A 27,367-nucleotide genomic window follows, 5' to 3' on the forward strand; every position below is an offset into this window, starting at 1 on the left:
TCTGCACTCCCTCCCATCCCCAAACTCCCTCCCAGAACCTGCACCCCCTCCCTCCACACCCACTCCCTCCCAGAGCCTGCACCCCAATCCCCTGCTCCAGCCTAGGGCCTGCACCCCAGACCTCCTCCTCCACCCAAACTCCCTCCCAGAGCCTTGGGCAGGTGGGGGGAGGAGTTTGGGCGGGGGCGGGTTCTGGGCACCACCAAAATTTCTACAAACCTGCCACCCCTGAGTGATAAGTCTCTGGGTTAGCAGTCCTCCTGCTTCCTGGCATAAAGCTGACCAGACATCAGGAAGTAATATAGGAAAATACCAGGAAGGTGGAGCAAAAATAGCTTTACTGAAGTCAAGGCTAGAAGGATCCCAGTCAGCAAAGAAGCCCCATTACCTCCAGTGCTTACAGTTAAGCATGTGCTTAAGTGCTGACTAGGGTTGGATTGAAGCATGTGCTGAAGTGCTTTGCTGAGTGCGGGCCTTAGGCTTGCTGGAAGTCAGCCCGGTTTCTGGCTTTGCTAGGTAAGCCCCTTTCCTCAGGTGGTCTCTCTGTCACTTGTCATTTGTAGGAGGTCAATGCCAGCTCCTCCTGGCCTTCTCGCAGTGCGCAGCGGCACGGCTCTCTCTCCCTCTGCACGTGAGGTAACTCAGGTTCTGGCTCGACCAGAGTATTGCACAGGGAGGTGTATTATGGGATGTTACCTTTGGCTTGCTGGGCTGGGGAGAGCCCTGAGACACGTGACCAAGGGTTGGCAGAGCTGCCTGGACGTTCAGGGACTCCTGGACTGCACGGCTGTTCCCCTGTGCGGGGCATAGTTTGCGGGGGCAGGGGAGCTTTAGTAACACAGTCCCCCGCTATGTAAACAGCCTAGAGATTTGCTTCTGGTCACTTCCAGTAAGAGAAGCAGAGTGGCTTAATAACCAACCAGCTCAGCCCTCCCCTCCCTCAGGGCCCCACCAACCACAGCCGGATTCACCAAGGGGCTTAGATGGTCCTGGGGAGAGAACATGGTGTCTGCCGCACCCATCCTGCTCCTCGTGCTCCTTCTTGCTTCACTTGCTCCTGGGAAGAGACAAAGGAGGCCCCCAGCCCTGGAGAGTCACTTTGAGAAGATCAAGATACAGGAGAACTTTGACCTCCAGCAGGTGAGGGAGGGACTAGGGAGCGCTGGGCATCCCAGGCACTGGCACAGCTCCCCGGAGGGTCCTCTGTCCTAGAGATGCTCACCTGCTCCATAACTTGCCAGGCAGGTGTTTCGGTTTGCCCCTTCTGCTTTGGTGCCCTGCCCCAAGAGACGGGCTTGGGTGATGGCTGCTACCTTGGCCAATATTCAATCAGGATTGAACCGGGGACCTCCAGAGTGAAAAGCACAAGCTGCTACAGTGCTTGCTAAAGATTCTGGGCTGCTTAGGGGGGCTGCAATCTCCTCTGTGGCTGTGACGCACTGGGGGTACCTCAGCAGGGTGTCGGTGAAGGGTCCCAAGGCTCCTCGAGCTGAACGTGCTGAACGAGTCTCACTCCAGTTTCCCCCCCGTAGCCTCAGCAGAGACGCTAAGTACTCAGGGGGCCATGAGGCGTGTGTGCGTGCTGCAGAGGTCTGAGATTGGTTAGGAGGGGAGCTCGCTCTGCTGCTGCTTGTGGTACGCCCATCCGCAGAGAACCCCAGCCAGGGGCCCAGTCGCCAGCACTCCTGATCCAGCCTGGTGTTTCTTAGGCGGGCAGCTGGGTGCAGTGCCCCTGAGGACAAACTGAGAAGGGACATGCGGAAAGACAGCGCTTTCCCCTGCCCCAGCTTCTGGCTCTCAACAGCTAACCTGCTGCAGTCCCTGGGGAGCTCCTGTGTGATTGCTAAGGTGCCTAGAAAGCTACAGCTGGGAGATGCTATAGAAACATGGGGCCAGATCCAACCTCTCTCCACAAAGCCACAGGGAAAGGGCTTTATGCTGGAGAGCTGTGGGTGGAGGAAGGGAATCCAAGTCCCTACAAGCTGCCCTGTGGCCACTGTGATGCCCTTACGCCAGGGACTGGCCCACCAGCCCAAGCAGTAGGCTTCCCAGGCACTGGCCATACTATGTGCCTACTCCTGGGGGCATTCTGGGTCAAAAAATTAAAAATTCTGCACACACACACACACACACACACACACACACACACCCACCAACTCCCCAGGAGTAGAGAGTTAAAGAAAACCCTATGACTACCCAGTTCCTGTTTCTCTGCCCCCTTGTCCACCCCCCAGAGCCCAGCCATGCCCCCCCAGCCAATACACCCAACCCCCTATCCCCCAGAGCCCAGCTGCAGGGCCCCACGAGCCAGATACCCATGCCTCTCCACCACAAAGTCCAGCCACAGCCCCCCCTTGCTCAGATACCTGCATCCCCTCCCCACCAGAGCCCAGCCACGGACCCCCCTTTGCCCAGACACCCCCACCACCACCCAGAGGGCCACATTGATAACTGGGGCCCCAGCACCATACTGATCAGGCCTATCTTATCAAGCACACTGGCCTCAAGCATAGGTTCCCCAACTTTTTTCTGCTATGCTCCCTTCTCCATGGGAGTCATAGAACAGCCTCCTCAAATCTGGGCAGAAAGGGGTGCAGACAGCTCACACCCAGGGCAGCATCAGGACTTGGCTGGCTCCATCCCTGGAGGAGCCCATGGCAGCACGGTGCAGAGCGGCCTGGGGCTCCTCACCTGCCCTCCCCCCTGCCAAGAGCCTCTCGCTCCCACAGGCTGCGGAGGGTTAAAACACTTGGGGCTGGGGCTGGCTGGGTGTCCGGGCCAGGCCAGGGCAGCAGCAGGGAGAGTGCAGGGAATCCTGTTGCTGGGGCAGGGCTGGGCTGTGCCCCTGCCCCAACTACTGGGGACTTCCAGGCCTGCACGTTCTCCCCACTGCTGCCCTGCCCCACTTGGCTGGCCACAGCCCTGAGCCCCCCGATAACCTTATCACCCCCGGGGGGGGGGGGCATGCTCCACAGGGCTAGTGGGCAGGGCACTAGCCTCTGAGACAGCAGACCCAGGTGCTAGTTCCTACTGTGCCCTGTGAGCTTAGGCAGCTCTTGTCCCCGTTTCCCTGAGTGTGAGCTCTTTGAGGCAGGGACTGCCTCTCCCTGGGCGTGTACAGTCCCGTGCACAATGGGGCCTCGTCTCAGGGAGGGTATCAGGTGCTACTGTTATGTATGTGTCATAACATCAGATCTGTGCATTTAATTTCTATTTCGAGAAATAGGATAAATGTAGCTGAAATCTCAGAAAGTGTAACTTTTTTGCTCAGAATCTGGTCAGTTCTGTAAGTTAGACAATCAAACAAAAACTGCAGCATTTCAAAGAAGAGACGTAGAAATTATGGTTCAGTGTCCAGCGGCATGTCTATGTGTTTTGATGCCAGAAGTGTCATTTCATGAGCACGTTGGAGGTGAGGGGTCAAAAAACAAAATTTGGGGGGCTGCGAAGTAGCCAGAAACAAAACTATAAATATTGTTTGTAAATGTCACCCAAAAGAATGCTGCATTTTTGCCTAACTGTAACCTGCACCCAATCCATTGCTCCTTGTGTAATTCATTTGGCCGTTGGGGAAGCAGGCACTTGTTAAGCCCATGGGGACAGCACCTGCGCCAAAACGACGGTGCCCTAAAACCGCTCCTTGTGTATGTCTGTGGAGCTGAACGGGGAGCCTGTATGTCAGGGTCTTGCCCCTGGTGGATAGTTACCAATAAGCACTTTTGCCACCATCAGCCATGAGAGGGAGGGATTCCACCAGCTCAGATGCCGCAGCTCCTGCCTTTGGCTCCTCAGGGTCCTTGCTTCAAGACCCAACAGCAGCCAGAGTTTTGCCTTTGCTGCGGGAGGGATGGGGCAAAGGTGACTGCCTTGTGCCAACCCCTCCTCCTCTTGTAGTTTTCAGGGAAGTGGTTGCTGGTTGGTGTGGCCTCCAAATGTGACTACCTAAGAGAATATAATCACCAGCTGGAAGCAACAACCATGGCGGTGGCTGCCTCTGAAGGGAAGTCGCTGGCTGTCAGTACCTTCCGGAAACTGTAAGTGGCCCAGCGAGGAATGCGTGTTGGGCCGGCAGGCTGAGCTGGATCAGACGCCCTGACCTCCCGTGCTGTGTGCTCTGAGCTCGGCTTGTAGGACCTGCTTGACGACCCCTGGGGCTCAGCTGCAGCCCTTCCTCACCCCAGGCCACCAGGCCTGACGCCCCGTGTGAGAGCCGCGACAGCTCCGTGGTGCTGATGCCGGTCAGTGTGAGGTGCCCAGCTGCCCCAGGGCCCCCTCTCCAGAGCACTGCAGCTTGTTCTGCTTCTTTGAGCCACTCCCTTAGCACCCCCTAGTGTTCTCAAGTAGGTACTGCAGGTATGCTCACCTGTTCCATTCAATTACTACAAGGCAGGTGGCTACCTCCTTACCTCGCACAAGTGCCAAGGGAAAACTGTGAACTGTGCTTGAAAATACAGCTTGTAATTAAAGCTCTTAATTCCAGTCAGCTTTTCTGAGTCTCCTGTGGGTGGCAGCGGCTCTGCAGTGAAGAGACCTCTATTGTGAAGTCAGCAGTCTGGGGGCCCCATGGCAGAGCCTGCAAACAACTTCTGCCTGGCTCTACCCAGAAGATATTCCAGCCCAGTGTGTAGGGTTTGGCCTGCCCTTGCAGTTCCTCAGCAGGGAGCTCCTCATTCAAGGAAAAGAGGAACAAACTGGAAGGGAGGGCGGTGAGGTTTGGAAGTGTGGCCCTGATTCAGCACAGCAATTAAGCACATACTTGGCTTTAAGCAAAAGGACTCAGCCCCGTTTTACAAAGCACATGCTTGACTTCACTGGGCTCAAGCACACGTGGCTAAGAACTGGGCTGGTTCGGGGCCCACAGCAACAAAGCCCTCCATTAAGGCTGAAGGCAAGACATGGGGTCACTGCTGAGCTGGTAATGCAGAGAGGGCGTTGCAGCACTGGGCCAACGTGTTATCTGCTGCTGACCCTGCTAAAGCACGATTTCCCACCCACTCCACGAGACTGCTTTGGCGTGATTAGAAATGGAGAGGAGAATCTCAGTCACTTCCCAGCCCCTTTGCCTGCAGAGAGAACCTGGAATATGAGGAGAGAGAAAAAACTATCCCTGGTAAGGGAGGAGACGCTGCAGCTTGGGGGCCTAACGATGCTACCCATGTGCACACACACACGCATTCACATGAACACACATGTGTGCACAGGCAAACACATTGAAAACTCAGGCCCAAAGGAGTCACTGCACTACCCTTCCCCCAAAGCCTCAGCCTACTCCTGTGTGTAGTGTGGTGATGCTGCAGGCAGGCATCTGTCCCCTTGAGGCATACACCTGAAGTACAGTCCCACTGTGATGGGATCCCTGGGTGCAGCCTGGGACCGTGGGATCGCTGTGCTCCCTGAACTCTCTCCAACCTGGGCTGTCTCTCACACTCTTTGCTGGTGACCAGCAGCAAACCCCTCCAGGTGCTGTTATCACTCAGCACCACTGCATGTGGAGACTCCACACCCAGCTAGATTGCATGAATGCTCCCAGAGCCACTCATGAATCACACAGAGAAAGGCACCAGCCAAATCCCCCAGCTCCCAGCACTGTATCCCAGGAATATACCATCTTGATGAATAGTGCAAATTTGTTAATTGGTTCCCCACTTCATCAATGGAAAGTGGACATACACCAGCCTTTGCAAAACAGCAGATTTGCCACACACTTCATACAGACTCACTGGTAAATATAAACAGTTAAACAAATGTATTGACTATAAAAGATAGATTTTAAGTGATACTAAGTGATAGGCAAAAAGTCAGAGTTAGTTACTAAAAGAAATAAAATATAACCAAGCAGCCTAACCTCTCAACCCTATTAGACTGGGCAGCAACTAGTTTAAGAAGTTTTTTCTCACCCCACTGGATATTGCAGTCCTTAATATACAGATTTGTCCCTTAAATCTGGGCCAGTCTCCTCTGTTGCAGTCTTCAGTCTTTCTCGCAGTGCCTTTGTTGCTTGCAGAGTAGGTGGGGGCAGGAGAAAGGCCAAGCCTGGGCCCCATGTGTTCAGTTTTATACCCTCAGTTCATGTGCTTTTAGAACACAAGCCCAGGCATGTCTGGGGGGCATTGCTGAGTCTCCAGGCAAGGTTGAGCAATATCCCTGGTGTGGCCTCATGCAGGTGAGTCATTGAATTGTAGCTCCCTTGCTGGACAATGGCTGCTGATGGGTTGTTTGACACCCTGCCCAGGCGTTGGTTACTTTCCTTGCTGTTGCCTCTGGAGAGCTAATATCTGCCTGATTCCCCAACTTACAGCATGTTTTAGTGACCACCATACAACACAATCTCATAACTTCATATGCGTTAATGATACACATCTATGGATAGAGAAATGACTCTCAGCAGATCATAACCTTTCCCCTGATACCTTACAAGGCATGCTTTAGATGTAAGATCACGATTATATACAGATGAGGAATAAGGAGGGGGGTTACAGGGTGCTCCCCCAAGATACAGAATGTCATACCCACCCACAGGCCTTCAGGCTGACTCTCTTCAGTGCTTTGGCTGGGGGTGGGGAGGGGGATTGCTCATTATTTCCTGGCCATGTTCCCTTTCGTAGTGTCCCCAAATGTGCCTTTCTCTGACCTTTCCCTTTTCTTTGCGTGAGCGCACAGGGCAGTGCCTCCGGGCACTTTCTGGCTCACCTTCGGTTCGGAGCTGGCAAGTGAGCCAGGGGTCAGGCAGCTACCTGGCTTTGCATTTGGTCACTTCTTTCCCTGGGATGTTTGATGTAATGTGATAAAAACAATTGCTAAAATCCTGGGCCCTCTGAGGTCAATGAAAAAACCATTGACTTCAATGGGCCCAGAACTTCACCCAAAAGCCTATGCTCCCTAGTGACCCTGACCTCAGAGGGAGTTTAGCTTGGAACTCACTACCATGTAGCTGTGGATATTAATTTAGAGCCAGCTAGTGTATGACTTGCTGGGCCCTGAAACAGGTCTCTGTGGATGAGGGGAAAGCAGTGGACGTGTTATTCCTTGACTTTAGCAAAGCTTTTGATATGGTCTCCCACAGTATTCTTGCCAGCAAGTTAAAGAAGTATGGGCTGGATGAATGGACTATAAGGTGGATAGAAAGCTGGCTAGATTGTCGGGCTCAACGGGTAGTGATCAATGGCTCCATGTCTAGTTGGCAGCCGGTATCAAGCGAAGTGCCCCAAGGGTCAGTCCTGGGGCCAGTTTTGTTCAATATCTTCCTTAATGATCTGGAGGATGGTGTGGATTGCACCCTCAGCAAGTTTGCAGATGACACTAAACTGGGAGGAGTGGTAGATATGCTGGATGGTAGGGATAGGATACAGAGGGACCTAGAGAAATTAGAGGATTGGACCAAAAGAATTCTGATGAGGTTCAACAAGGACAAGGGCAGAGTCCTGTGCTTAGGACGGAAGAATCCAATGCACCGCTACAGACTAGGGACCGAATGGCTAGGCAGCAATTCTGCAGAAAAGGACCTAGGGGTTACAGAGGATGGGAAGCTGGATCTGAGTCAACAGTGTGCCCTTGTATCCAAGAAGGCTAATGGCATTTTGGGCTATATAAGTAGGAGCATTGCCAGCAGATCGAGGGATGTGATCATTCCCCTCTATTTGGCATTGGTGAGGTCTCATCTGGAGTACTGTGTCCAGTTTTGGGCCCCACACTACAAGAAGGATGTGGAAAAATTGGAAAGTGTCCAGCGGAGGGCTACAAACATGATTAGGGGACTGGAACGCATGACTTATGAGGAGAGGCTGAGGGAACTGGGATTGTTTAATCTGCAGAAGAGAAGAAATGAGGGGGGATTTGATAGCTGCTTTCAGCTACCTGAAAGGGGGTTCGAAGGAGGATGGATCTAGACTGTTCTCAGTGGTAGCAGATACAGAACGAGGAGTAATAGTCTCAAGTTGCAGTGGGGGAGGTTTAGGTTGGATATTAGGAAAAACTTTTTCACTAGGAGGGTGGTAAAGCACTGGAATGGGTTCCCTAGGGAGGTGGTGGAATCTCCTTCCTTAGAGGTTTTTAAGGTGAGGCTTGACAAAGCCCTGGCTGGGATGATTTAATTGGGGATTGGTCCTGCTTTGAGCAGGGGGTTGGACTAGATGACCTCCTGAGGTCCCTTCCAACCCTGAGATTCTATGATTCTATGACTCTCTTCACCTAAACTGTCACCAGATACCTAGCCCAGCCCCCTTCCTCACCCCTTAAGGAGTGTCAGAATGATGGCTGCTTCAGCAACCCACATTTCTTGGCTCTTTCAGTTCCATTGTTTAAATGAAGGCTGCCCACAGCGTGTGGGTAATGCTGACAGGTAGGTAATACCACCTCACTGCCATCTAGCACTTGTCATCCATGGAGCTCAAAGCACTTTCCAAAGAAGGTCAGTATCATTATCCCCATTGTACAAGTGGGGGAAACTGAGGCACTGAGTGGGTAAATGAGTTGCCCAGAGTCACGCAACAGGCCAGCAGCAGACCCCAGGTCTCCTGAGTCCCAGCCCAGTGCTCTACGCACTTAGAAAGGAGGAACGTAACAATGTTTCATATTACTACTTCATTGCACGGCTGCCTCCATAGCCCATGAGGCCCTTTCGCAAGGTGGGGGAGGCTTATCAGCCTCTGTTTACAGATCAGGCACATCCTCACTTTGGGTGAGTTTTAGGTGTCTGATATTAGATACCTGGGTGTCTAAAGCTGGGCACCCAGGGTGGAGGGAACTAACTTCGAGGTCAGTGTGGCCAGATTTCAGAACTCAGGGCCAGAGTTTTCAAGAACTCAGTCCCCAGCAGCTCCCACTGTGACACAGACACATTTTCCAAAGAGCTCAGCACCCAGATGAAACTCTGGCCCATGTAACTTACCCAAGCTCCCGCAGCGCTGAGTCAATATTAGAACACAAACTGTGCCCCCTGCATCGACCTCTCCCCGTAACACGTTCTGAGCATGTAAAAATAACACCAGCAAATGAGTAATACGTAAACCAGGGCAATAAAGAAAACAGCAGCAAGGTGCAGCCATGAAAGTGGAATGCATCACATCTGAAACCTTTGCTCTTTGATGGGTCCTTGCCAAGCGGTGGCTTTTCTCTGGCTGGGTCGGAGGAATCTAACACACATGCTGTCTTTCTCCCTTGACATGCGCAGAGATGGAGCATGCTGGGAGATTAAGCAGCAATACTGCTCCACCAAGGCCAAGGGGCGATTCCTCCTGAAAGGTGAGTGAGGAGCTGGGGCTGGAGGAGGTTAGTGTTGGGTGTGTTTGGCGTGTTCCTAGGCAGGGCTTTGAAACAACAAAGCTAGCGACAAGGCACGAGCTGGCTGAGCTCCCAGATCTGCCCGTTATTAGCATGGCAGGAAATATGGAGGCTGGTGAGCATGGGGCAATTCTGCTTCGCCAAGCTGTTGTTTGCCCTTCTATTGATGTTTGCTCCCGTAGGGACTCCAGCTGATGATCAGGGCATAGCTTGTGGGTGGAGAGGCCCGTGTTAATTCTCTGGCCCCCATCAGCACAGTATGTGAACATCTCACAATCTGTAATGGAAGAGACAAGGTGGTAGCTCGTATGAGAACCTAAGAATGGCCATACTGGGTCAGACCAGTGGTCCATCTAACCCAGTGTCCTGTCTTTCGACAATGGCCAATGCCAGGTGCTTCAGAAGGAATGAACAGAACAATCATTGAGTCGTCCTGTCGTCCACTCCCAGCTTCTGGCAGTCAGAGGCTTAGGGAGTTGTGTCCCTGACCATCTTGGCTAATAGCCACTGATGGCCATATCCTCCATCCACTGATGGCCATATCCTCCATCCACTGATGGGCTTATCCTCCATCCACTGATGGGCTTATCCTCCATCCACTGATGGCCATATCCTCCATCCACTGATGGCCATATCCTCCATCCACTGATGGGCCATATCCTCCATCCACTGATGGCCATATCCTCCATCCACTGATGGCCATATCCTCCATCCACTGATGGGCTTATCCTCCATCCACTGATGGGCCATATCCTCCATCCACTGATGGCCATATCCTCCATCCACTGATGGGCTTATCCTCCATCCACTGATGGCCATATCCTCCATCCACTGATGGGCTTATCCTCCATCCACTGATGGCCATATCCTCCATCCACTGATGGCCATATCCTCCATCCACTGATGGGCTTATCCTCCATCCACTGATGGGCCATATCCTCCATCCACTGATGGCCATATCCTCCATCCACTGATGGCCATATCCTCCATCCACTGATGGCCATATCCTCCATCCACTGATGGGCTTATCCTCCATCCACTGATGGCCATATCCTCCATCCACTGATGGCCATATCCTCCATCCACTGATGGCCATATCCTCCATCCACTGATGGGCTTATCCTCCATCCACTGATGGCCATATCCTCCATCCACTGATGGCCATATTCTCCATCCACTGATGGCCATATCCTCCATCCACTGATGGGCTTATCCTCCATCCACTGATGGCCATATCCTCCATCCACTGATGGGCTTATCCTCCATCCACTGATGGCCATATCCTCCATCCACTGATGGCCATATCCTCCATCCACTGATGGGCTTATCCTCCATCCACTGATGGCCATATCCTCCATCCACTGATGGCCATATCCTCCATCCACTGATGGGCTTATCCGGACAAGCTTCCGAGCTCCACAGAGCTCTTCTTGTGAAGCTCGCAAGCTTGTCCCTTCCACCACCAGATGCTGGTTCAATAAATCACCTCCCGAACCTTGTCTCTCTCATACACTGGGACCAACACAGCTACAACAACTCTGCAACATTTCTCCTCATGCACCCCTGGGGGGCAGGGCTGGGCTATTACCCCATTGTACAGATGGGGAACTGAGGCACAGACAGGCTGAGGACCAGGGTTTTAAAGTACTTAGGCCTCTAACTTGTATTGTGCAAGGGCACCCACAAAGCACAGGGTGGAGCGGCGACTCAACGCCAGGCGTCCTGAGTCCTAGGCACATGCCGTAACCACTGAACCACCCTTTCTTTCTCTGGCCAGCCTCCGTCGTCTAGCTAGTGTCGCTGCAGTTAGTACAGAGTCTAGCACAATGGTGCCCTGGTCCCTGATCCCTGCCCGGGGTCTCTACACACTATCATGAGACCAGTCCATAATTTGCTATCCCATGGCTTTGGCTCCTAGGCCGTGGCAGCAATGTGGATGTGGTGGTGGGGGAGACAGACTACAACAGCTACGCCATCCTGTACTACCAGAAGCTCCGGAAGATCTCCATCAAGCTCTATGGTGGGTGTGCAGACTCATGGCCTTGCCATTAGCTTCCCTGGGGAATTGCCTCCCCATGGAGGGGCACTGAGGCACAGTGGGGCAGACAGACTGGGGGGAATGTTTGGACCCAGCGGGCACTAGTGGCCCTCATTGGGTAGGGCCCAGACAAGCTGCCCCAAGTTTTGTTTGCTTACAGGTTAGATTGGGGTGACTTTGCTCAGCGCCCCAGCTTGTGTCATAGGGCATTTCCTCCAGGCTGCTCCCTCCTATTTCAGGGCTATAGCCATGGGGTCCAGAACCAGCACTGTTTGTGCTCCGGCTGCTCCCCACACATAGGGGTGGCACCGTGCCGGAGGGGTAGGGCTCTGCTGTGGGACAATGTGAGGGCAGTGGGGCTTTGGGACTGATTCTATTTCACGTGGCAGCAACACTTCCTGGAGGCTGCAAATGTCTTGGTTTGAGGCTGGGCTCAATTGTGCGGTAGGAATCACACTTGCTCATGTGAGGGCTGAATTTGGTCTGGTGGCTCCAGACACTGGATGGAAGATCACCAGCCTAGGGCTAGAGCTGGGCTTGAAATGCTTTTCCTGCCCCACAAACATGTTTGAAATGTTGAAAAATGGCCCCATCCAGAACAGAGATACAAAATCGAAATCTCAAAAATGTTCACAAACTAAACATCAGAAAAAAATGTCAACTGCATCAATCAAAATGTTTCATTTAAATTTTGACTATTTAAAATGTGGGTTTCTTTAGTATAAGTAGTTTACACCTCTAAATGTAGAGTTGCTTTGAAACAGAGAAACTGGAATGTTTTCTTTAGAAAACATCAAAATGAAACATTTCAACAATTTCAAAAAAAAATTTCTGAGTGGAAATGTTTGTCAAAACTGCCCCTTTCACTGGGAAAGTTTGGCTTTCAACAAATTGGCATTTCCGACAAGAAACGTTCCATAGAATGGTTCCTGACCCACTCTCCACAGTCACTGCTGTCCTGGGGCCGAACACAGTGCCTGCCATTGGATTCTCTTTATTTCACCCCTCCCAAAGGACGCAGCGTCCGGGTCAGTGACGCCATCATGGGTAAATTCGAGCAGCGCATCACAGAGATGAACTTGAACGAGGACTTCACCTACTACTTCCCCACTTACGGTGAGTCCTGGTCATCCTGCTCAGTGCAATGGGGGGGTTTCATCTTCCTCTGCAGCCTGGGGCACAGGCAATGTTCCCTCTAATGTTTATATTCATGTGTGGAAAGAATTTTGTTATGTGCACTCATATGGAGGTGATGTGTGGCGGGAGTGGGGCCGAGGGGTTCGGAGTGTGGGAGGGGGCTCAGGGATGGGGCAGAGGATTGCGATGCGGGCGGGGGTGAGGGCTTTGGCTGGGGGTGCAGGCTCTGGGGTGGGGCCAGGGATGAGGGGGTTGCGTTGCGAGATGCCCTGGGACTGTGATGGGGAGAGAGGACTCCCCCCAGCCCTTTCTCGCCACAGCAGCCCGGGGCTGGGGTAGAGTGTCTTTCCCCGCCGCGGCAGATCGAGGGACGTGATTATTCCCCTCTATTCGGCACTGGTGAGGCCACACCTGGAGTATTGCGTCCAGTTTAGGTCCCCCACTACAGAAGGGATGTGCACAAATTGGAGAGAGTCCTGTGGAGGGCAATGAAAATGGTTAGGGGGCTGGTGCACATGACTTACAAGGAGAGGCTGAGGGAACTGGGGTTATTTAGTCTGCAGAAGAGAAAAGTAAAGGGGGATTTGATAGCAGCCTTCAACTACCTGAAGGGGGGTTCCAAAGAGGATGGAGCTCGGCTGTTCTCAATGGTGGCAGATGACAAACAAGGAGTCTGAAGTTGCAGTGGGGGAGGTCTAGGTTGGTTATTAGGAAACACTATTTCACTAGGATGGTGGTGAAGCAGTGGAATGGGTTCCCTAGGGAGGTGGTGGAATCTCCATCCTTAGAGGTTTTTACAGTCCGGCTTGACCAAGCCCCTGGCTGGGATGATTTAGTTGGGGTTGGTCCTGGTTTGAGCAGGGGATTGGACTAGATGACCTATCTTCCAACCCTAATCTTCTATGATTTTATGAGAGGTGCCTCTCCCTGGCTGAGGCAGCTCTGGGGCTGGACAAGAGTCACCTCTCCCCACTATGCACCTGCACGGCCCTTGATAGCCTGCTGCGCGGCTGCGCAGCTTAGAGGGAACTTAGGGCACGGGTCATAGGCACAAACTTCCCCTCTACCTGGAGGTTGCTCGACCCCGCTTCCACCCAGGCCCCACCCCCACTCCACCCCTTCCTGCCCCTGCTCCGACCCCGCTCCACCCCACTACACTCCTTCCCCAAGGCCCCGCCCCATCTCTTCCCACCCCTGCTCCCCCGCCCTGCCTCTTCCCCACCTCGTTCTTCCCCCTCCCCTGAGCGCCCCCCATCCTTGCTCCTCCCCCTCACTCCTGAAGCCAACCTGCACTGCACACTGTGAAACAGCTCTTCACGGTGGGCAGGAGGCGCTAGGAGGGAGGGGGAGGAGTGATCATCAGAGCCGCCAGCAGGGGAGAGGTGCTGGGGGGGCGGGTGGGAGAGGGGGAGCTTGGCAGCCAGTGGATGCTGAGCACCCGCTAATTTTTCTCCGTGGGTACTCCAGGGCTGGAGCACCCACGGAGTTTGCGCCTATGGCATGAGTGATTTGCTGCTTCAAACTAGAGGTTCTGGGCCTATTACAGGAGTGGGTGGGTGAGGTTCTGTGGCCTGTGATTAGCGGTGGGTCAGACTAGATGATCACAAGGATGATCCCTTCTGGCCTTAGTCTGTTAGTCTATGAAGATGGGCTTGAGGACCCCCTGGTGCTGCAGTCTGCCCGAATGGCTGTCCCCCTGGCCTAACTCCCAGCCAGGGAATAGCTCCCAGTGCATTTGATCCAGGGACAATGGTGTTTGCTCCAATGCTCTTGCAGGGTGTTCTTGGCTAAGGGCACAGCTCCGCCACCATCCCGTCCCACCCCTTTGTCTTGTCTTGCCAAAGCAGCTTAGCTTAGCTTGGCCACCTGCAGCTTGGGAGTCATCAAAGCCCAGAAACACCCTGTAAAGCATTATTTCTGTAGCACCCAAAGGCCCCGGTGAGGGTCATGCTGGACCTGGCCAAACAGAAGGTTGCCAGAGCTCCAAGTCTAAAGCAGGGCAGGCTCTGTGGGGCACTGTGTAGACTCAGATGGGGTGGGGAGCACTGGGGAACTTGTCATCGCTGGTGGGCATCTTTCCAGACAGAAGCAGAAGGAGGTTGTGGCAGGGCAGCTGGTCAGGGAGCTGGGACGCAGATTTTAGGAGGTGCTGGTAAAGCAGAGCCCCCAAGGTCCCATGGCCCTGAGCTACTGTGCCCTTTTAGGATGTGCTCGAAGCCTGCATGGGGCGGCACGATGATTTCTTAGCAGCAGCAGGTGAGCGGGCCCAGAAGCTGCTGCGAGCGGTTGTGAGAGGTGTGGGCTAAGGAGCCCTGGCCCGCTAGTGCAGGGGAGGGCAGGAAACAGCAGGATTTGCTCCAGCCTGGGGATTCCCGGGGAGAGGAGCTGCTGAGTGTGCCTGAGTTGTAAGGGATGTGTGCCCATGAGCCAAGGGACAACTCATTGGCACTTTGCCTTGGGGTCTATATCAGCTGACACCAGGTCTCTTGACATGAAAGCCCAATGTGCCCCTCACATCCATGGGCCAGGTGTAAATGGGTGTAGCTGGTATCCATTCACTTCAATGCAGCGATGCCAGTTCACATCAGCGCAAGGCGTGGGGCAGTGGACCCGCCCTGTGCTTTGGGGACAGGTGGGGTGCTGGACACTGACATGTGGCCTTTGTTGCAGGGTTCTGTGAGTCCACAGATCAATTTCATCTGCTTGATGGTGAGTTACAACCCCCCAAGGCCCGGCCGGCAGGACAAGTGCCCCCCACGTCCCCCATCAGCCTGCAAGGCCTAGTGGGTGGCATGGGATTGTGCAGCCCCAGCTCAGCAGGGAGAGGGGCCAGGGGGAGGGCAGAGGGAAGGAAGTGGAAAAGTCTCCTTCCCGTCATCTAATGCCAGCCTCAGGCAGCTCCCCCATGGACCACAAACTGGTGTCTGAATGGACTCCCTGGGGATGGGGTCAGATGGGGGGGCTGACTGGGATGGAGGATGGGGTCAGATGGGGGGGCCAGTCTCCTCTGTTGGAGTCTTCAGTCTTCAGAGTGTCCTTGTTGCTTGCAGCATAAGGTGGCAGGGCCGTCCTTACCCATACGCAAACTACGCAGCTGCACAGGGCACCAGGAAATTTGGGGGACAGTTTCCACGGTATACATCTGATGAAGTGAGCTGTAGCTCACGAAAGCTCATGCTCAAATAAATTGGTTAGTCTCTAAGGTGCCACAAGAACTCCTTTTCTTTTTGCGAATACAGACTAACACGGCTGTTCCTCTGAAACCCAAATTTCCTGGTGCCCTATGCAGCTGCATGCTGCTCCAGTGGCCAGCCTGATCCCTTGGCTGGCTGAGCCTGCCAGGAAAGCTGCCCCCACTCCTGCCGCACCCCGCCCCGCCTCTTCCCACCCCTGCTCCTCCCCAGCCCGCGGGGGACTGCAGCAGGAGTTGGGTGCGCCCTGCAAACACTGGGTAGCAGGAAGTGGAGCGACCCGGCCCCAACCCACTCCGCCAGCTCGTGCTGGGGGGCGGTTCTCCCGTGCCCCCAAGCCTGCTCCTGCCCCCCACAGACCTTGGGTGCAGCCCCCCGCCGCACGGAGGCCTGGGGATAACCCCCTGCAGAGGCATGGGGCCAGCCCCCTTCCCCCCTGCAGGGGGGCTGTGTAAGGCACCACAATATCTAGGGACGGCCCTGTAAGTTGGGGGCAGGAGAAAGACCCAGAAGTGGGCCCCTGTGTTCTGTTTTACATCCTTAGTCCATGTGCTTGGAGAACACAAGTCCAGGCATGTCTGGGGGGCGTTGCTGAGTCCCAAGGTGAAGCAACACACACACACACACACACGTCTTCCCTTGTCATTGACCCTGGAGAGCTAGTATCTGGGCGCTTCCCAAACCACAGCGTGTTTTAGTGACAACCATACAACACAGTTCATATAATTTCATATGCATTGATGATACACGGATTTAGATAGAACAATGGCATTCAGCAGATACCTGATACCTTACACGGCATGCTTTATATGCAAGATCAAAATTATGTATAAATGAGGACTATGGGGGTTACAGGACTCTCCCCCAAGCAGGGCCGGCCTTCGGCATATGCAGCATATACGGCTGCAGAGGGCATCCGAAAATCTGGGGCCCCATTCCCCTCGCTGGCCGCGGCTGGAATCCTCCCTTCTCCGGCCCCTGTCCTGCGCTGGGCCGGCGGGCTTCTCCCCTGCTCCCTCCCTCGCTCCTCAGCAGCCCGGCCCCGGCCCTGGCCCACCGCTGCCTGGAGGAGTCGGCCCTGGACCCTGCCTGCCTGCACTGCTGGTCTCCAGCCCGGGGCCAGGACAGGAGGGGCGAAACTTCCATGTTAGTCGGGGGAGACTTAAAGTGACAGTGCGCTCACTGTCTCTCACACCTCCCTAACACACACACACTCTGTCTCTCTCACATAGACTGGCTCTCACACCCACATACAAGAGTCACAGTCCCCCAATACAGATTGTCACACACACACAGTCTCACACTCCCCAACACACTCTCTCTCTCTCTCTCACACACACACACACATTATTGTTGTTGTTATTACTGCTTGGTACTTCCTGCCAAAATGCTGTGGTGAGCCAGGTGGCAAGGGGCTGCAGGAGGGCCGTGGGCTCTGGCAAGGTGCAGCCCCCATGTGACAGCGCGAAGCCGGCCTTGAGCCTCTGCCGCAGCATCTGCTGCCTATGAAGCTCCGTGTGTGTCAGCAATGGCGGAGGTGGGGGGTTGGGAGTCCGCGGGCGGGGGTGGTGGCTGTGCCCCCTCGACACACTGGGGTCAGCGGCGCTGGCTGGGGACGGCCTGGGGACGGCGCTGGCTGGGGACAGCATAGGGGCACCAGTTTAATAATACTGCATAAGGCCCCATAAATCCTAAGAGCGGCCCTGCCCCCAAGGTATAGAATGTCACGAGGGGCTCCCTGGGGCATGGAGGACAGGGTCAGATGCGTGGGGCTCCTTGGGGTGTGAGGGATGGGATCAGATGGGAGGGCTCCTTGGGGCATGGGTGACAGGGTCAGAAGGGGTGGGGCTCCTTGGGCTATGGGGTCAGATGGGCTGGGGGCTCCCTGGGGCATGGGGGACAGGGTCAGATGCGTGGGGCTCCTTGGGGTGTGAGGGATGGGATCAGATGGGGAGGCTCTCTGGGGCTTGGGGGACAGGGTCAGAAGAGGTGGGGCTCCTTGGGGTATGGGGGACAGGATCACATGGGATGGGGGCTCCCTGGAAGAGGGGAAATGGGGTCCATTCCAGGGCAGCGGGCTCATACCCCTCTCATTAATGTTTTGGGATAAGGAGGCATTTCTCCAGTCCCCATCATTGGCTCTGAAGGACGTCCCTTATCTCTTCAGAGGAAAGCTGACTGAAGGGCAGTGGAAGGTGCCTGCGGCCCTTGGCAGTGCCCAGGTGGTGCCCCTCCCCTCAGCCCCTCTCTATTTGCTTTCCAGAAACGAAGATTTAGGTGAAGAAGGAAATGCCAGAGACTGCGGGAGCCAACCAGCCATGTCTGCAGGCATACTGAGCGCAGGGGCTTGGCCACGGGAGCTGCCAGTGAATTCTGTGGCCCAGTTATTCAGCCAGGGCTGGGGAGCTCCAGGTGGATGCTGGGCCAAGGAAGTGATGAAGGGGTGGGATTGGGGTCTCCTCTGTAGTCCTAACCCTAGTGTTTGTTCACTCCCAGCCCTTGCTCCCCCTCACTCCCCAGGCTCATGTCTCTTCCACATGATACTACCACACAAAGGCGGATTTGGGTTTTGTGGGGCCCTGCGCCAGAGCAGTGGGGCCCGCTCCCCATCCCTTCCTCCTGCAGTCCTCCCCAACCCCTTCCGTGCTCCTGCCAAGGAGTGGGGTTGGGGTGCTGCCAGCAAGAGCACCAGGCAGGCAGAGTGGTTCGGGGCACAGGGGCACGCATTTTTCTGGGGACCCCAAATTGGCCAGGGCCCCTGGGCACAGGCCCCGTTGGCCCAGTGGCTAATCCATCATTGCCCCCATGCCCTTCTGCGGGATCCCCTGCCCAGTTGCCCCTCACTGCTACTGCCTCCCTCCTCTTACCTGATTCGGTGCTCGCTCTTGTTGCTGTCCCCAGATGGGCTGTGAGCCCCCATGAGGAAGCCCTGCTCTCCTTACACTGACGCAGTACGGCCCTGCAACCCTTCAGCTTCCACCTCCTGTGCGCTGCCCCTGTCAATTTCTCAGGGCCTGGCTGTGCCCATTGTGCTGGGCTCAGTGCAGACTGGCATGGAGCAGATGCCCAGCTCACGCTCTTTCTCTGGAATCCACAATAAACGCTGGCCAGGCTGGGAAGGCCCCTGTGCTCCTTGCAGATGGGAAAAGGACACAAGTGTGCCAGGAGGGTTGGGCAGGTGGGATTCTCCACTGCAGGGGCCCCATACAGTTCCAGCTCCTGTGGTTATGTCCAGCAGGACATTCCTTGCAGGAGCGTTGTGCCATTCAGTGCCATTCACCCTGTGGGGCAGGAGGCATGAGCAAGTCTGCAGCCCTTCAACAATCCGCTTTGCTGGCGATGTTTCCATTGCCCCTTGCCCCATTGGCTGTGGGGGTCCCAGCCCCAGCCCTGTCCCCTTATCACTGCTTCAGTCCCTGAACATGGCTGATCTGCGGCACCCTGCGCTTTCCCAGCAACGTCTTGAACAGCTGATCTGGGGAGGAGCCGGGACTCGGGGACACACATCCATTCAGTCAGAGTCCCACACGGGGTTAAATGCCAAGGGGCTGAAGCTGAAAGGAGAAACCCCACGGCATCAGGGCCCCACTCAACCAACCAGCTGGGCCTCTGTGCGCTGCACAGACCCCTCTACCACTCTGACCCCTGCTGCCACTTAGATCAGAGCATCCGCAGCAACCCCAGGCATGTGACCGGTGCCCTGTACCCACGGCTGCAGTGCTGGCCATGTGCAGCCCCCTCCCCTGCAGGCAGCCCCCTCCACCATGGTGCCAACCAGGTGCAGCCCCTTGCACTGTGGGTGCTAGCCATGTGCAGCCCCGCCCCCCCCATGGTGCTGGCCACATGCAGCCCCCTCCCCTGTGTGCAGATCCCACCGTGGTGCTGGCCATGTGCAGCCCCCTCCCCTGAAGTGCCACAGTCCCCTGTGCCATGGCTCCAGACATATGCAGCCCTTCCGCCACTGCACTGGATCCACAGAGGTGCCAGTCCCACGGGGCATCTCCTGCAGACATGCAGCGAATTGTTCCGTGCCATCTCCACAGCAGCACCAGCTGCTTTGGGCAGTACCAGCCATGCGCCACATCCTCCGCAGAGACACCAGCCGCCTGCAGGGCAAGCCGAGAAGACCCAGCATTGCACGTGGAGGCACCAGCCCTATTCAGCATGACGGGGCCACTCACATCCTGCCCCCCTGCACACAACTTGGCGCCATCCCTGTGTCCCTTGTCGCCAGCCCGAAGTTACAGCTCACCCAGTGCTGGATTCCAGTCCCAGATGCTCACCCACGTACCTGCCACTGTGCCCTTCCAGTCCAGGCCTTTCTCCTCCTCCCCAAAGAGACAGTGGGATCCCTTGAGCTAGTTTGACCCGAAGTCCCAGCATTCCAGTGAAGGTATCCCACAATCCACTACGAGAAGAATCCCAGAGTAATAGCGCCCATCAGTGGGACAATGCACCCTGCGACACCTGCCCAGAATGCTGTGCGCTGATGCAGGGAGAGATGGGTCAAGGCTGGCTGCATGGACCCACTTCGTTATTCTGCAAAAGTCCATATGATCATCTACAAAACACTCCCCATGTGGACAAGCCACAGCTCAGTGAGCCCAGGAGCATGGCACTGAACAGAACTCAAATCTCCCACCCATTGGTCCCATTTACTGTGTCACAGGACCTAGCTATGACACGACAGCACTGCAACCTGGTTACACGTGCTCCAGTCCTGCAGGGCAGATGCAACCAAACCATCTTGGAACTGTGTTCCCCAATTGTGCTGTTGTTATTTACTGAGTCATACTAGCTCCCCTATGTGCCAGGGGCTTCCCAAACACCTCGGGCTGGCCACGCGCCGAGGAGGGGGATGGGGGAGAGTGAGAGGACACACCAGTATGCGCGAAAAGAAAAGAAAAGGAGGACTTGTGGCACCTTAGAGACTAACAAATGTATTTGTTAAAATTTGTTAAAATAAATATGTTAGTCTCTAAGGTGCCACAAGTACTCCTTTTCTTTTTGCGAATACAGACTAACACGGCTGCTACTCTGACACCAGTACGCGTCACTCCCCTCAGAGCTGGCTCTGTAAGAGGGATTGAAAGGTGGACAGGGATAGAGTCCTTGGGGTTGAGGAATATACCTGCTTAGCAAGGCTGAGCCAAGTTTGATGTGTGCCGTGTCGGGAGCTCATCCCGTGCAGCCTGGGCTGGGATGTTTCCAGGCCATGCAGAGTGGTGACTGGCAGGAATGTTCAGGAGGGAGAGAAGCCCCTGCATGAGCCCCGTGCTTTTGCTGAGTGGACACCGGGATTGACAGGACCCTGCTGGGAGGGTGGGCTTGTAGTTTGCAGAGAGGCCCAGGGGAGCAGTACTGTTTTCGCCCACGCCCAACCACTGGGGTTTTGCAATCTTTTGTCTGAAATTCCTAACACATGTTGTTTATCGGGGGAGCTTACGTAAGGCAACCCCACTGACCCTTCCACTGTGTTCTCTGCTCATAGTTCCTGCTTCCCATGTGTCAGGCAGTCACATTCAGCTGGCAGCTGGCAGTAACTCCTGGGCATCTCACTGCTCCAGCCCTGGTAGAGCAAAATGCCTGGGACCCGTGTCCTGCTGGGCACCACTGTCCCGCAGCAGCAGAAGGATCACTGCCAGCAGAGGCACCTATGTCTTGTCGACACCCTTTGGAGAGTCAAGATGCTAGCCCTGGTGTCCTGGCCCACACCCCACAAATCTTCCCCCCTGCAGTTTCAGACAATTACAGCTTGCTTTGTTTTCTGTCCACATGTGCATCATGTTGCTGTGCCCTGTTAAACAGCTGCCATGCTCCTCCCCAGAGGTGGCTGTCATTCAGTGATTCTAATATGGGTACTTTGGACTCCTTCGTGATGAAAGGTGCTGTAGACATGAATGTCAATCTCATCATTGAATCCCCCCTCACATGAAGCCAGGCCCTTGTTCACAGGTGACCTACCTAGTTCACTCACCTAGGGTATGTCTACACTACGAAATTAGGTCGAATTTATAGAAATTGGTTTTGTAGATAGCGTTTTTATACAGTCGATTGTGTGTGTCCCCACACAAATGCTCTAAGTGCATGTAGTCGGTGGAATGTGTCCACAGTACCGAGGCAACCGTCGACTTCTGGAGCATTGCACTGTGGGTGGCTATCCCACAGTTCCCGCAGTCTCCGCCGCCCATTTGAATTCTGGGTAGAAATCCCAGTGCCTGATGGGGCTAAAACATTGTCGCGTGTGGTTCTGGGTACATATCGTCAGGCTCCCGTTCCCTCCCTCCCTCCGGGAAAGCAAGGGCAGACAATCGTTTTGCGCCTTTTTTCTTGAGTTACCTGTGCAGACGCCATACCACAGCAAGCATGGAGCCTGCTCAGATCACTTTGGCAATTAGGAGCACATTAAACACCACATGCCTTATCCAGCAGTATATGCAGCACCAGAACCTGGCAAAGCGATACCAGGCGAGTAGGCGACGTCAGCGCGGTCACGTGAGTGATGAGGACATGGACACAGACTTCTCTCCAAGCACGGGCCCTGGCAATGTGGACATCATGGTGCTAATGGGGCAGGTTCATGCGGTGGAACGCTGATTCTGGGCCTGGGAAACAAGCACAGACTGGTGGGACCGCATAGTGTTGCAGGTCTGGGATGATTCCCAGTGGTTGCGAAACTTTCGCGTGTGTAAGGGCACTTTCATGGAACTTTGTGACTTGCTTTCCCCTGCCCTGAGGCACAAGAATACCAAGATGAGAGCAGCCCTCACAGTTGAGAAGCAAGTGGCAATAGCCCTGTGGAAACTTGCAACGCCAGACAGCTACCGGTCAGTCGGGAATCAATTTGGAGTGGGCAAATCTACTGTGGGGGCTGCTGTGATCCAAGTAGCCAACGCAATCAAAGATCTGCTGATATCAAGGGTAGTGACCCTGGGAAATGTGCAGGTCATAGTGGATGGCTTTGCTGCAATGGGATTCCCTAACTGTGGTGGGGCCGTAGACGGAACCCATATCCCCATCTTGGCACCGGAGCACCAAGCCGCCGAGTACATAAACCGCAAGGGGTACTTTTCAATAGTGCTGCAAGCACTGGTGGGTCACAAGGGACGTTTCACCAACATCAACGTGGGATGGCCGGGAAAGGTACATGACGCTCGCATCTTCAGGAACTCTGGTCTGTTTCAAAAGCTGCAGGAAGGGACTTTATTCCCAGACCAGAAAATAACCGTTGGGGATGTTGAAATGCCTATAGTTATCCTTGGGGACCCAGTCTACCCCTTAATGCCATGGCTCATGAAGCCGTACACAGGCAGCCTGGACAGTAGTCAGGAGCTGTTCAGCTACAGGCTGAGCAAGTGCAGAATGGTGGTAGAATGTGCATTTGGACGTTTAAAAGCACGCTGGTACAGTTTACTGACTCGCTTAGACCTCAGTGAAACCAATATTCCCACTGTTATTACTGCTTGCTGTGTGCTCCACAATATCTGTGAGAGTAAGGGGGAGACGTTAATGGCGGGGTGGGAGGTTGAGGCAAATCGCCTGGCTGCTGGTTACACGCAGCCAGACACCAGGGCGGTTAGAAGAGCACAGGAGGGCGCGGTGCGCATCAGAGAAACTTTGAAAACCAGTTTCATAACTGGCCAGGCTACGGTGTGAAAGTTCTGTTTGTTTCTCCCTGATGAAATCCCCCGCCCCTTGGTTCACTCTATTTCCCTGTAAGCTAACCACCCGCCCCTCCTCCCTTCGTTCACCACTTGCACAGGCAATAAAGACAGGTTTCAGAGTAACAGCCGTGTTAGTCTGCATTCACAAAAAGAAAAGGAGTACTTGTGGCACCTTAGAGACTAACCAATTTATTTGAGCATAAGCTTTCGTGAGCTACAGCTCACTTCATCGCATGCATACTGTGGAAAGTGTAGAAGATCTTTTTATATACATGCTTTGTGTGTATATAAAAAGATCTTCTACACTTTCCACAGTATGCATCCGATGAAGTGAGCTGTAGCTCACGAAAGCTTATGCTCAAATAAATTGGTTAGTCTCTAAGGTGCCACAAGTACTCCTTTTCTTTTAGAGGCAATAAAGTCATTGTTGCTTCACATTCATGTATTCTTTATTCATTCATCACACAAATAGGGGGATAACTACCAAGGTAGCCCAGGAGGGGTGGTGAAGGAGAGAAGCACCAGGAGGGGTGGTGGAGGAGGGAAGGACAAGGCTACACAGCACTTTAAAAGTTTAAAACTTTAAAACCTATTGAATGCCAGCCTTCTGTTGCTTGGGCAATCCTCTGGGGTGGAGTGGCTGGGTGGCCGGAGGCCCCCCCACTGCGTTCTTGGGCGTCTGGGTGAGGAGGCTATGGAACTTGGGGAGGAGGGCGGTTGGTTACACAGGGGCTGTAGCGGCAGTCTGTGCTCCTGCTGCCTTTCCTGCAGCTCAACCATACACTGGAGCATATTGGTTTGATCCTCCAGCAGCCTCAGCATTGAATCCTGCCTCCTCTCATGACGCTGCCGCCACCTTTCAGCTTCAGCCCTCTCTTCAGCCCGCCACTTACTCTCTTCAGCCCGCCATTTTCTCTCTTCAGCCCATCACCTCTCCTCCCAGTCATATTGTGCTTTCCTGCACTCTGACATTGTCTGCCTCCACGCATTCGTCTGTGCTTTGTCAGTGTGGGAGGATAGCATTAGCTCAGAGAACATTTCATCACGAGTGCGTTTTTTTCGCCTTCTAATCTTCACTAGCCTCTGGGAAGCAGAAGATCCTGTGATCCTTGAAACACAGGCAGCTGGTGGAGAAAAAAAAAAAGAGACAGTGGTATTTAAAAAGACACATTTTCTAGAACAATGGCTACACTCTTTCATGGTAAACCTTGCTGTTAACATTACATACACAGCACATGTGCTTTCGTTCCAAGGTCGCATTTTGCCTCCCCCCACCACGTGGCTAGACCCTCCCCCCTCCCCATGGCTAACAGCGGGGAACATTTCTGTTCAGCCATAGGCAAACAGCCCAGCAGGAACGGGCACCTCTGAATGTCCCCTTAAGAAAAGCACCCTATTTCAACCAGGTGACCATGAATGATATCACTCTCCTGAGGATAACACAGAGAGATAAAGAACGGATGTTGTTTGAACGCCAGCAAACATACACTGCAATGCTTTGTTCTACAATGATTCCCGAGTATGTGCTACTGGCCTGGTGTGGTAAAGTGTCCTACCATGGTGGACAGAATAAGGCTGCCCTCCCCAGAAACCTTTTGCAAAGACTTTGGGAGTACATCCAGGAGAGCCGCAAATGCCAGGGCAAATTAATCATTACACATGCTTGCTTTTAAATCATGTATAGTATTTTAAAAGGTACACTCACCAGAGGTCCCTTCTCCGTCTGCTGGGTCCAGGAGGCAGCCTTGGGCGGGTTCGGGGGGTACTGGCTCCAGGTCCAGGGTGAGAAACAGTTCCTGGCTGTCGGGAAAACCGGTTTCTCCACTTGCTTGCTGTGAGCTATCTACAACCTCATCATCATCATCTTCCTCGTCCCCAAAACCTGCTTCTGTGTTGCCTCCATCTCCACTGAAGGAGTCAAACAACACGGCTGGGGTAGTGGTGGCTGAACCCCCTAAAATGGCATGCAGCTCATCATAAAAGCGGCATGTTTGGGGCTCTGACCCAGAGCGGCCGTTTGCCTCTCTGGTTTTCTGGTAGGCTTGCCTCAGCTCCTTAAGTTTCATGTGGCATTGCTTCAGGTCCCTGTTATGGCCTCTGTCCTTCATGCCCTGGGAGATTTTGACAAATGTTTTGGCATTTCGAAAACTGGAACGGAGTTCTGATAGCACGGATTCCTCTCCCCATACAGCGATCAGATCCCGTACCTCCCGTTCGGTCCATGCTGGAGCTCTTTTGCGATTCTGGGACTCCATCATGGTCACCTCTGCTGATGAGCTCTGGCCAGTGTGGCAAGCTGCAGGTGACCATGCAAACAGGAAATTGAAATTCAAAAGTTTGCGGGTCTTTTCCTGTCTACCTGGCCAGTGCATCTGAGTTGAGAGTGCTGTCCAGAGCGGTCACAATGGAGCACTCTGGGATAGCTCCTGGAGGCCAATACCGTCTAATTGCGTCCATAGTACCCCAAATTCAACCCGGCAAGGCCGATTTAAGCGCTAATCCCCTTGTCGGGGGTGGAGTACAGAAATCGATTTTAAGAGCCCTTTAAGTCGAAAAAAAGGGCTTCATCGTGTGGACGGGTGCAGGGTTAAATCGATTTAACGCTGCTAAATTCGACCTCAACTGCTAGTGTGGACCAGGGCCTAGACTCTGGATAGTCAACATCTGATGCCAAACCAACAAGCCTTCAACAATTGGATTCAAAACCACTGAGAGCTCTGAGGGGCTCAGCCTACTGGGGACCCACACGCTGTAAGTGACAGCCATGTGGGGAGCTCAGCCTAGAACCCCAGTACTTCTGCCCCTCACCCACAGACCCCTGCTGCTTAAGCTAATAGAAATCCTCTTTTATTAGCAGTGCTAATTTCAGGTCCCTTAGCCTATCTGTCTCAGCCCAGCCATGAAAAGCAACAGCACATCTGATTCATGTGCACATGAAGCCAATACATGGTGCTGCAGTGGAACAGAGATTTCAGTCCGATTGCTGCTTTCACACTTTCCGAAATCAATGACATTTCATGGGGGTAAATGACACCAGACGCTAGCCTGCAAGCGCAAGGTCAGGAGTAGGTGTGTCAGTTTCCAGACACCATCTGTGCTTAGAGTCAACACAGCTGGGATCCTGTCCTGGGTCTGCCCCAGATCTCTTGGGTGACCTGGGGCAAGTCCTATCCCCACTCTGCACCGCCAGTCCCCACCAATGAGCTGGGGATAACAATCCCACCCTTTGTCTTGTCTAGTTAGTCGGTGAATGCTTCAGGGCAGGGCCTGTCTCTCACTCTGTTCCCGTACAGCCCCAACTGCAGTGGGGCCTCTGACACAGCGGCAATGGGTGCAACGTGGCTAATCCTCCCCCCTCGTGGGGCTTTGAGAGTGAAGTCAGGAACGTGTGTGCTGCCAGACTCTATTCCCGTGGCCAGGATGGAGGCCATGGGAATAGATGCGGCTGGCTTGTGATGCCTGTCTCTATGGACAGGTTTTTCCAGTCCAGTGGGATACTGGGTGGGGAAAGGCTGCAACCCCAGCCCCGCTCTGCCCCCACCTCCACAGGACTCCTCTGCCCTGCCTGGCTTTGGTGTTGTTTTAATAAAGGATAAAGCCCCCTCTTTCTGCAGGAGAAACCGGCTGCAGCTGGACATGGGGAATGTGTGCAGGGAGCCTGGGGCAGAAAAAGCAGCTGTTACGAAAGCAGGCACCTTACATAAAATTCCCTTGGCAGGGAAGGACCTGTGGGGAGAGGCTGGGCTTGGGAGCTGGGAGCATGTTGGTGAGGAAGCCCCAGCCAGGGCAGGGCAGGACTCTAGCAGGGTCTCTTTGTCTATAGCATTTGCACAGCCCCCGTTCCTGGTGTGCTGATGCACTAGTATTCAGGAAAGTCCCTGTGTTAAAAACATGTTGCACGTTCACAGCCCTTCCCCTGCAAGGATCTCAAAGTGCTTCACAAATACAAATGCATTACCCCCACACTTCCCTGGCAGAACCTGTGTGCTACAGATGGGGAAACTGAGGCACAGGTCTTGCTGAAGGTCAGAAAGTCAGCTAGCAGCAAAACTGGGATT

The 27,367-nt window shown here is 54.2% G+C and overlaps 1 protein-coding gene across 1 annotated transcript; it reads left to right on the plus strand.

Moving 5' to 3' along the window:
* Nucleotides 1-768: 768 nt before the first annotated feature.
* On the plus strand, nucleotides 769-18,764 carry C8G (complement C8 gamma chain). The gene is made up of 7 exons (XM_048822881.2): nucleotides 769-1,140; nucleotides 3,895-4,034; nucleotides 9,170-9,240; nucleotides 11,198-11,299; nucleotides 12,332-12,433; nucleotides 15,125-15,163; nucleotides 17,909-18,764. Exons 1-7 carry the CDS (start codon nucleotides 1,003-1,005, stop codon nucleotides 17,920-17,922), a joined length of 606 nt encoding a protein of 201 aa, XP_048678838.1. The 5' UTR covers nucleotides 769-1,002; the 3' UTR covers nucleotides 17,923-18,764.
* The last annotated feature ends 8,603 nt before the right edge of the window (nucleotides 18,765-27,367 follow it).

Source organism: Caretta caretta, chromosome 16 (assembly GCF_965140235.1).
Source record: "Caretta caretta isolate rCarCar2 chromosome 16, rCarCar1.hap1, whole genome shotgun sequence".
NCBI lineage: Eukaryota > Metazoa > Chordata > Testudines > Cheloniidae > Caretta > Caretta caretta.

Excerpts from the sequence above, each read along its gene's own strand:
- C8G (XM_048822881.2), top strand. The coding sequence starts at position 1,003 with ATGGTGTCTGCCGCACCCATCCTGCTCCTCGTGCTCCTTCTTGCTTCA. Across the intron at positions 1,141-3,894 it reads AGAACTTTGACCTCCAGCAG|TTTTCAGGGAAGTGGTTGCT; the intron begins GTGAGGGAGGGA and ends CTCCTCTTGTAG. Across the intron at positions 9,241-11,197 it reads GGGGCGATTCCTCCTGAAAG|GCCGTGGCAGCAATGTGGAT; the intron begins GTGAGTGAGGAG and ends TTTGGCTCCTAG.